At 37.1% G+C, this 10,612-nt stretch overlaps 1 protein-coding gene across 3 annotated transcripts; it reads left to right on the top strand.

The window, feature by feature from the left end:
- The first annotated feature begins 1,094 nt into the window (after positions 1-1,094).
- On the top strand, positions 1,095-6,721 carry LOC103477139 (sialic acid-binding Ig-like lectin 7). Of its 3 annotated transcripts, none has more exons than XM_017308802.1 (11): positions 1,095-1,155; positions 1,450-1,498; positions 1,775-1,903; positions 2,846-2,942; positions 3,102-3,485; positions 4,455-4,757; positions 4,827-5,081; positions 5,183-5,218; positions 5,389-5,473; positions 6,349-6,397; positions 6,533-6,721. In XM_017308802.1, exons 4-11 carry the CDS (start codon positions 2,849-2,851, stop codon positions 6,545-6,547), a joined length of 1,221 nt encoding a protein of 406 aa, XP_017164291.1. In that variant the 5' UTR covers positions 1,095-1,155; positions 1,450-1,498; positions 1,775-1,903; positions 2,846-2,848; the 3' UTR covers positions 6,548-6,721. The 3 variants fall into 3 exon arrangements, with proteins under 3 accessions (XP_017164291.1, XP_008428276.1, XP_017164290.1); XM_008430054.1 differs by having other exon boundaries at positions 6,349-6,392; XM_017308801.1 differs by having other exon boundaries at positions 2,849-2,942; positions 6,349-6,392.
- The last annotated feature ends 3,891 nt before the right edge of the window (positions 6,722-10,612 follow it).

Genomic DNA, 10,612 nt, shown 5'->3' on the forward strand with positions numbered 1-10,612 from the left:
GAACATCCAGAGATTTTATTCAAGAGTAGCGACACTTTATCATAAAATTACTTAAGGAAGGGTACAATGTAGTAAAAATACTCATAAAAGTGCACTTTTTACTCAAGTAAATGTACGTTACAATTCTGTTAATTAGTAACCAAAAACATCATGATCATATGAGGAATAATGAGCGCGAAAATTTGGAGTAAAAATATCTGCTCTGCTTCACTTTCTGAGAAAATAAGTCAAACTGAGAAAACAGAAAAATATTCTTTCTTACTATTTTCTTCACTCTGTGGACGTGGAGTAGTTGTGTGTTTCTGTGTCGAGGCTTCGAGGCGTGTCGGGTAATCCAGGAAGATTTTTAGATTTGGATGAAGCGCGCGTGAGAGCGGGTTGATGTTGCGCGTGGTGACGTTTAAAGCCCCCTAAGCGCGTCGAACCACGTGACTGATCCAGGAAGTGGATAGTCAGTTTGCTTGAGAATCAAAATAAAGCAGAGGGGAAAAGTTGCTATTACCCCGGTTATATTTTCTTGTTTTAAGATTTTAAAACAAGTTAGTTCGCATGTTCGTTACTAATTAAAAGTTCCGGACATAGAGATAATAATCATTCATGATGTAAAAAAAAAAAAGTCAAATTTGTTTCCTAAATTCTGATGTTTTAAAATGTGATGAACTTTAATACTGTGAAAAGCTCATATATACTGAGGCCCAGCAACTGTTATTTTAAGATGCAAAAATTAGACATTTTAAAAACATACGGTGACTTCTAGGACCATTTCCGACATTTGAAACGCAAAAAGGTCGAAAATATTCGCTTTTTGAAACTCAGAAATTTCCCTTTTTTTCTAGATAATTTATGAGGCTAATGTAAAAATGTTCATATTTAAAGAAAGAAAAAGACGCTGCACATTATAAATGTTTTATATGTTTTATTATTGCATCCTGTTTGTTTTGTAATTTTGACGAGTGGAAAGTGTAAATGGGTTTTATTTCAACATTATTATAGAAGTGAAGTTTGTCCAAATTGGTTCAAATTAATTTTGGTTCGTTGAAAAGCTATTTTCTGCTGACATTATGGTTATGTTATGTTTTGCTCGAGATTGCTGGTAACCATAGCAACCACCAACTGTCAGCTCGTCCCCCTTCTCTGTTGCCATCTCCAGCTGTGGTTTGTATTAGGACCAGCTCTGTGTTTTCTTTACAAATATTACATTTTAACATATATTTTATACAGATTTAATTAGAAACAGGGTTTCATTTTTTTGTTTTTGCCATGTTTGCCACAATTAACAGTTTGGAAACCTGTTAATTATAGAACAGCTTTGAACTGTTTCCATAATTAATGTTGTGTATTTAAGCTGTGTTTAATTTTACACCTGCTACCTGCTGTCTGTTCATTTAACCATTGACCTGCAGTCGGAACTGTCTGGGGTTATTGATTGTATTTTTATTTATTGTGTAGGGGCAGAAGCTGCTGGACTGACCTTAACCACCACTTTTTCTCTTGTTAGGTATGTTTTAATTTTTGATGCAAAGTAATGTTTAAGTTACAATTTGTGGTGGTCTTTGACTGTTAGATGTGTGTTATATGTGTGATTATATTTCCTGTACACAAAACATGTATAGTAATTGATATTTATGTTAAAGATAAGATTAGTTATGTGGACTAATGATTTACATTTATGTCAAATACATTACGATCACATTCAGTCGTGTTCCTGTTTGTAGCTGCGGGGCAGAAGCTGCTGGACTGATGCTAACCACCCATTTGATTTTTCTCTTGTCAGACTAAATACTGTGAGCCGTAATGTTGTGAAGTCAGCCTGCTGGACGGGAGACGAACACCTGGACAAACTCAAGATCTGACCGAACAATGACTTCCTGATTTGAACAAACCAGCCAGGAAGTGAAGAGTAGTGAGTTTGGTTTGCTGATGAGCAGATGAAGATCATAAGGCTAATTATTATTCTACTAAGTTTGCTAATTTATTGTTTAATGCCAGACCTTTGATGTTTTTGTTTTTATTTTTTAGTACATTTTAGTTAGGAAATTTAAATGTGACATTTATTTATGATGGCGTATTAGCGCCATTGTACGTAGAAGAAAAAATAAAATTTTCTTCCAAAAATAATATTAAACAATGTTTTAAAAAAATAAAACTAAGTATTAATGATCATTTCTGGGTTTAAAATGTCAAAGAAATTCTACAAAAAAAATAAAAAGAAAAAATTGGTAGATTGAGCTAGAAAAGTTGAAATCTTTACAAACAAAATTTCCAAAAGTCAAAAGTGTTTTACTTTTGAAACTCAGAAATGTCCCATTTTTTTTAGAAAATGTCTGAGATTAATCTCAGTTGTGCTGGAAACGTACTCCTGTTTTGGCTGTAGGATCAATCAATCAATCAATCTTTATTCCAGACCAAAAAGGTCCATAAAAAAAGGAAATAAGAGAAAAATAATAAAATAAAAATAAAATAAAATAAAATAAAAAATAAAAATAAAAAAACATGACATTCACTGAGTCACAAATAAATGATGACACCAATGTTTCCACAATCTTGAGAAAAATCTCACTGTACTAAAAACAGGATTTACTAAAATTGCAATTATATTATTGCATGACACAGAAAATCTACACATACATCTATACATGAGATTCCTGAGCACAGCTGCACATGTGGGAACATCATTATGTACAAACATATGGCCAGCACTGCTCCATCTAGGCACTCTGAGTAGGAGCCTCATGCCGTCATTGTAGGACTCTGCTGCATCTCGCTGATGTAATTTGACATTTTTAATTAATTACCGGCCGTTATTTAAGCTGAACTCTAACTTTTCCTTCATGTTGTCTCTGAGCTGATGGAGGCTCGTAGAAGTGTGATGGCCGCCGTGTCTGACGACATGCTGACAGTGCTGACAGTCAACTTGTTACTGAGTGTCTCCTTTCTTTCAGGTGAGCCGTTTGTTTTCCCACGTTGAGCTACAGCCTCAAGTAATGGATCCTGTTCTTGTTTAAAGAGTCTTCAGCTCTGATGGAGTTTATGGACCGGGAAGTTTTTCTTCAGGCACATTTTTGCTCCGCGTTGTCCTCATATTTACGTCGCTTTTACAGGAAGACCGACTGGATGTGAAGAGGACAAAGGCTTCATCTTTACTGCACCGAGAGAGATCGAGGCACTGAGTGGAGCCTGTTTGCAAATCCCTTGTAGCTTTACAGTGAAACCACAGCACAAGTTCAATCCTCGGAGAAAAACATTTGGATTTTGGCTAAAACCTGGAGCCCCGATTCTCAACAGTCCGAAAAACGTGGTTTACAACAGCAAGCAGCTGAAAAACAAATATGACATGAATATTACTGGAAACCTGAGGGAGAAGAACTGCACCACTGTGTTTTCTAAGATAAACTCAGAGCAAGCGGACAAATACTACTTCAGGGTTGAGAACGGCCCGTTCAAAATAAGCGCTATTTGTAAGCCGGTTAAAGTAAACGTTAGAGGTGAGACCATTTTTTATTATTATTATTTATTTCTAGACAAAATGAATTATGAAGCATTTTCGGTGTAAACCAACAAACTCCATTACTAAGTCTTAAGGAGTTTCCATTACAAATATGCGCAAGATTTTGTCGATATTCTGCAGTGTTTTTATTAAGCAAGAAATTAAATTTAAATCAAACGTGAATAAGTTTGTTCGCGCGATATTTCATGAAAAATGTTGCCGCGCCATCATCTTTCTACTTCCTGTCATCTTCTGCGGTTTGCGCCGCGGCAACAATGTTGATCATGTGGTGCGGAAAAACTGCTTCCACTGCAGTTTTGTGAAATTACAACTTCGTATTACAGCCATTGCAGAAGGGAATAAATTGACACCAAAAAACATTTTCAGATTAATATCAAACTTGGACATTTCTTTTGGGTTTTGAAAATTAAAACTCTTTGTCTTTTAAAAATTTTCCGAGTTTCGTACTAAAAAAATGTCACACTTTGAAACTCAGAAATGTACAAGTTTTTTCTAGAAGATGTTTGAGATTAATTTCATAATTTCTGTTTTTTTGGCTGAAATTTATTTCTTTTCTTTCTGTCTGTAACAGCCCTCATACACCGTGCGAAAGAAACACATTTTGATATCTTAGCCCCAAAGTTTTTTTTATCGAAAAATGAGTTTATTTATTTTAAATTGTTGTTTCCATTAAGCATATTTATTTTCAAAATGTTAAATTGCGCAGTTTATATGCTCAACATATATAATGTAAAGTTAAGCATCTGCTGTAGGATAATTAACGGGATCAGAGTCCAAAGTTAAAGGCAGCAGTTTGTCAACACAAACTGAACGTTTTACCCAACTTAATTTTTAAATGTGTTCTTCATTTTTCATCATCCTCCATCTTTTTATGCTCCACATGTCGAGTAAATCTGCTGTATCTCACTTTGTGAAATGTGTGTGTGTGTGTGATGTGAAAGCACAGATTCTGCTTGGAGACCTAGGATTGAAATCTCAGGTGACATGAAGGAGATGAACTCTGTCATCATAACGTGCTCAGCTTTCACTCCCTGTCCACAATCGCCTCCCAAACTCACCTGGAACCTGGAACCAGACCACCGCAGACTGACGGAGAAGAACACGGACGGAACGTTTACAGATAAAATCCAGAAGAACATCACGCTATCAGACACGCATGATGGATTCAACATCACCTGCTTCGTCAGATATCCTGTGGATGGAGGAAAGCACAAGTTTGCAAAGGCAGAAGTGACCCTCAGTGTTTTCTGTAAGTGACCTGGTCAGAACATCAGCTGGTTCTCATCAGTAAACTGAACGTGTGTCACATTTTCCACAGATGCTCCCAAAAACACTTCAGCTTCCATCAGTTTGTCAAAAGATGGTTGGGTGAACCTGACGTGTTCCAGCAGAGCCAATCCTCCCGTCAGCTTCTTCACCTGGTTCAGGAACGGCACAAATGGAGCCATGCAAGTGGCCGACGGAGACGTATACAGACTTAATATCACCAAGGGGGGGATTTATTACTGTGTGGCCACCAACGATCTTGGTAATCAGACATCTCCAGAGGTTCATCTGACTGGTCGACAAAAAGGTAATCAGAGAAACATGGAAGGTGGTTAGTGTGCCTGAATACTGCAGTAAAAGCAGATTTAAACAGTGATTGATTCAGCCTTTATTTGTTTTTCCTCTCAGGGAGCATGCAGGATGAAAGACCTTATGAAAGAAGAGGTACTCTGCTATTTCACTGAAGAATTTTCTGTTCCCTCAATTTTTCTAGTCATGCTCTACTTTGTTTTATAAGTCTGTGGCTATAAAGTGATGGCTATGAAATATATGAACTCTAAAGATATCTTGCATGTCTTTGTTTTGTTTTTTTTCTTCACATCTTCTATTCCCAGGAATCATTAGTGCTCCAGTTAAGACCTCACTTGTGTCAGTATCATTTGTTGTTCTGCTTGGCATCTTCATCAAAGTCATCATGTGGTGAGTATGAGAATGTGAGTTTGTGTATCCATAAACTATTCCCAGCACTGCAATTAATCTCTTTCCTAAAAACTCTGCACACAAATACAACATTATTAACGTTATTGTTTGTTTTCTCCTAAAACAAACAAAAAACCCACCCATAATTCAGCCATATGTGTCTAAAACTGTGTCAATTGTGTTTTTTTTTTACCTGGTCAAATTAAAATGCTGATTTATATTGTGGGAATACTGACGCACGTCACAGAGCCTTTTCGTTTACCCTGGGTGTCATCAAAATGTACTGTTCTCCATTTTGTAATCACAAGAATGAATAAAAAAATAGCTGAATCCTTTATTGGGAGAAAGAAGAAAAACTGACTTCTTACTTGGAAGCAGAGAAAGTAAAGGCTGGGTCCTGCCTGCTTCCTCCAGGCTGTAAGAATATATATAGATAATATAAAACAACAAATTATTTCCAACTGCTGCTTCTCTAAATGTCCTGACCTGTTTAGATTGTTCTAAAATCATAAATCATGTTTTACCTGCTTTTAGAGATGGCGACCAATGAGCGCCATCTGGTGGTCGTGCTAATTAAGCAAAGGCTGTGAATACTTATTTAAAAGTGATTAATTAGCATTTTCTTAGGCATTGTCACAATGGCAAACGTGTGTGTAGAACTTTGAGGTAAGAGATTAATTTAATACAATTTGCAGAGTAAGAAAACAATGGATTGCTTTAAATACTTTCTAGATGTAGTACTTGAACTTTTTAAGTGTAAAAATATTTTTGTAGTTTGGGCTCCACTGAGCCTCTCACTCCTGCTGCAGGAGCTGGTTCTTGTCTCCCATCATAAAATGCAACAATTATTCTGACCACTCTAAAATTTCTTCCAGGTTTCTTAAGGTCAGATATGTATCTAAAGAGAGGCCCCAAGGAGGTGTGGTACGACGCAGTTCTCATTATAGTCAATATTTATGAACAAATAATTCATCAATATGCTCTTTAAGTCACCAGTTGGTATCCATGAGTGTTTTATATTTTTGTTTTCCCTTCTAATTTCCCATATACTCACACTAGTCCTTGAGACACTAAGGACTAGTGTCTCAAAATGCGAGTCAGAAGAAGTGATGTTCGATATGAGGATCTAAACTCCTGGATAAACCGACCTCCATGCGTAGCAGCAGGCAGTCACAGGAGACGACCTACACAATCGGTCTCCAGGTCAAAATGCAGCTGAGCAAGTGAATAAACATTGACCTCTCTGACTGTCAGGTGTCTGCTTCATATGAGAGAACCTGAAAAACCCATTTAGTGGGATTTTACTGCTAGTTGTTAAATTATTGGAAGCTCCAAGCTATCGCAAGCAAAAAAATGTGCATTTCTTTGCAATACTGATAGCTGTTTTGGATCTTTATACCTAAAACGTTTGAGGTTGCTGTGTAGTAACCATGGAATTTAAAGGAATATCTTTGTAAAACATTCTGGATGTCTTCTTTCAAATGTTGATTAATACAGATTTAAACCCGTGTCTGATGGCAACAAAACAGCATGATGCTAAGACCTAAGAGTGTGTGGGTGTAGCCAGAGGGAAAATGTCAATTCCTCACCGTTTCCATCCATCCATCCATCTTCTTTACACCCTTGTCCGTCAGTGGGGTCGGGAGGGTTGCTGATGCCTCTCCAGATAACGTTCCAGGCGAGAGGCGGGGTCACCCTGAGCAGATCTCCAGTCTGTCGCAGGTTTGCATATGGTTGGCTCTAAATCGCTTGTCATTGGATTTGCACCAAACTGGATATGAATGACCACTGATGATACTGACACTGACTTCACGTGCTTCTTAGATTACACCAACAGCTGTATCTCCTGGACACAGCATTGGATCTGCACCAGACTGTTTTGTGCTTTATCAGGGAGCAAGAGCTGCTTGTTTTAAGTCAATATTGGTGAAAAAGTTCTTATTTCATTGGCTGATTATTTAAGTTATAAGAGGGGGAAATGTTTTATTAGTGAAATAATCTGTCACACGAACAAGAACTTTTTTTCAAGTTTCTTTAGAATGATGAGTTGTTAAAGTTCCTCTGTGTGCAAATGACAGCACAGATCAGTGGCCGTCCTGTGATTGGACAGATCAGTGGCCGTCCTGTGATTGGACAGATCAGTGTCCGTCCTGTGATTGGACAGATCAGTGGCCGTCCTGTGATTGGTGGCTTCCTGTCCAGCAGGAAGTTGTGTACAGAGTTTACAAGCTGCTGCAGGACTGCAGGCCTTCACAGGAAGCTGGAGCAGCAATGGCTCTGCTGAAGGTTCTGCTGGGTGAGTTGGACACACTGGAGACACTGGACACACTTCCACTGGTTCCAGGGAGGATGCTTCTCTCCGTGACTCTCACACTTTCCTCTGATTCTGTTTCAGACTGAAACTTCTTTGCATATAAACTGTGATGCTTTTTAATCTTTTGCCGTTTATCCTTTTTCTGTTCCAGCAGCCATGTTTGCACCTGATTTCTGAGTAAAGTCCTCCTTTTTCTTCTTCAGGTGTTTCAGTGAACTCAAATGTTTCTCTGCAGAAGAGAATCACTGGAGGCCAAAACTGTGATGATTTGTTCGGATTAAGGGCAGCAATTACACTCTAACGTCCCTGTGTGGAGGATCTCTGATCCCCCCTGAGTGGGTCCTGACGGCAGCTCACTGGTGGTAGGAAGGAAACATTATGACGGTTTTATCTGCAGATGATCAGGTTCTCTGTGTGTTCATTATAATCTAACCTTTTTTGCAGGATTAATGTAGCAATGTTTAAGTTCATCCATGGAGAGCTAAACAGTAGAACCAGGTAATCCGATACGATCCTGTGATCGTATCGTAACATGACATCATGTTGCCGAAGCTTCGGAGGCCAGTAACAGACGTCCCACCTGCTCGGCTACCAAGTTGAAATAATCGTCTTAAAATGCAAGTCTGTCTCTGAGAAACATGACTTCAGGTTCTCTGTCTCCATTCCTCCAGTCCTGCTGCCTCTGTTTCAGCACACCTGAACCAGAACCCAGTTAGCTCAGGTATGTTGGACCAGAGACGCATGTAAAGGACACAGGACACAGTCACTGAGGACTGGAGGTGGACACTCATGTGTCAGAGGATGAAGTCCTCCATGGATTTATTAGTTTTTTTCATTATTCTCCGTCACAGTTCATTTTCTACATTATCTTGTATTTTTACATTTTATTCTTATTGTGTTTTATAGGTGATGCAGTTCAGCTGGCAGGAGAGGCAGCGACGACAACCAACCCCAGTTATGAGCGACGTGAGAGAAATATTGAAGTTATGAGAGTAAAATCTTTGTTTCTGTCTCTACAGAGAAGGTGGAGTGAAGACCATGTTTATGATGTTTGTCTATAGTAACCAACGCTCCTATTCCAACACCTCTTCAGGGTGTCGACATGAATGTTGTTCAGGATACCACTTGGACCCGACATGCGGGAATGTATTCCTTACTGAAGCACCAGACAAGGACGTATGTCATGTAAGTTTGTTTCATCAATATCTCTCTGCAGTGATTAGAACCCTTCTGTTTTACAACATAAATAAATATATTGATATAAATTTTTCTACAGAGCGACTGGTTCAGCAGTGGTGTTCAACGGCATGATTTGTGGTGTGATTGCTGAATGTGGAACATGCTTTGCATTTCTGATACCATCTACATTCATGAATGTGTGCGAATACTTAGATTGGATAAAACAAACAACTGGGCTTAAATATAAACTATCATGAAATAAAATTCTCATCAGATTTCCTCTCAGATGTAATTTTATAGTTACATCTATAGTTTGTAGAATTAGGATAAATTAATAGTTTGTTTTTTCTCACTTGACCTCCCTAATGGAGCTTTCTATGCCTCAGAAATGAAAAATAAATCAATAAATGAATGGAAAAAAAAAAAGCATTTCCAGTCTGATCGTCTTTACATTCATGGTTCAGTTTGTTCAGTTGATATTTTCCCTGAACTGAGTCTAAAAACGTGACATGAGTTTTAAATTGCATGAAAAGAAACACTAGAAGTAACTTATTTATTCAGGTTTTGTCTTTATTTTACACCAGAAACGAACATGCAGGATCTAAACTCTGCAGCTCTGGAGTTTTACTGTTCCTGATTTAGTTCTAGTGAACTCTAACTCCAAGACCGAAGAGCTGTGCTCAAAAATAATGAAACAGAAGTCGCATAATACAACAATCAAATAATAAAATCCTAATGACTTAAAACTATATCTTTTTAAAAAACAACAAATTTTTTATAAAGATGCAAAGGAAATAAAAAGTTCAATAATTAAAAACAATCTAAAAGTCAAAATCTGGAATGAAAGTGAAACTTTAAGAAAATATTTAAAAACATGTCAAACTAATTAATGGTAGCTTCTGGTTGCCACAAATTTAACATGAAAATGATATAAAATTTTCCTCTATTGCAGTTAAATTTCAACAATTGTTTTAAGATCTTGTTCAATGTGCCCCTTTTTAACTTTGAGCCCCTGCCCCTCCAAAGGTCTCTGCACGGCCCTGGTGTATTTAATTTTTCCACTTCAGTTCTGTCGCTTAAATAATGTCATCCAATGTATTTAATGTTAACACAACCCAGAGTTTGTGAACATGACAATAGCAGTATAGCTTAGCTATCTGTCTGTGCTCTACTAAAGCTCTACTTTAGTTATATTATTAAACCATGAGTCTAAAGGTAACCTAAATTGAGGCCTACTCAAAACAAACAAAATCAATCTAATATTTCAACACTAAACATAATTATAACCAGCATAATTAATATTTCCAACAAACCCTATCCAATTCCTGAACAGATAAATGAAAATTCTAACTTTTTTTCAGAATAACATTTCTCAGAATTAGTTCTATTCTGAGAAAAAAAATAATAATTTTGAGATTATTTTTTAGATTAATTTAATTTTGAGATTAAGGTTATAATTCTGACTTTAATCTCAGGATTTTAACCTTAATCTCAGAATGATTACTTTTTTCCTCAATATTCTGACTTTAATACCAGCATTCTTTAGATTAAAGTTTGATTTTTTTTTTTTTTTTTTTTTTTTTTTTTTTTCAATGGCCCTAATCCTCTTCCGTGGGAAAAAGTGTCTCCACTTCAGTTTTGTGAAA

Source organism: Poecilia reticulata, linkage group LG15 (genome assembly GCF_000633615.1).
Source record: "Poecilia reticulata strain Guanapo linkage group LG15, Guppy_female_1.0+MT, whole genome shotgun sequence".
Taxonomy (NCBI): domain Eukaryota; kingdom Metazoa; phylum Chordata; class Actinopteri; order Cyprinodontiformes; family Poeciliidae; genus Poecilia; species Poecilia reticulata.

Excerpts from the sequence above, each read along its gene's own strand:
- LOC103477139 (XM_008430054.1), top strand. The coding sequence starts at position 2,849 with ATGGAGGCTCGTAGAAGTGTGATGGCCGCCGTGTCTGACGACATGCTG. Across the intron at positions 2,943-3,101 it reads GAGTGTCTCCTTTCTTTCAG|GAAGACCGACTGGATGTGAA; the intron begins GTGAGCCGTTTG and ends TCGCTTTTACAG. Across the intron at positions 5,219-5,388 it reads AAGACCTTATGAAAGAAGAG|GAATCATTAGTGCTCCAGTT; the intron begins GTACTCTGCTAT and ends TTCTATTCCCAG.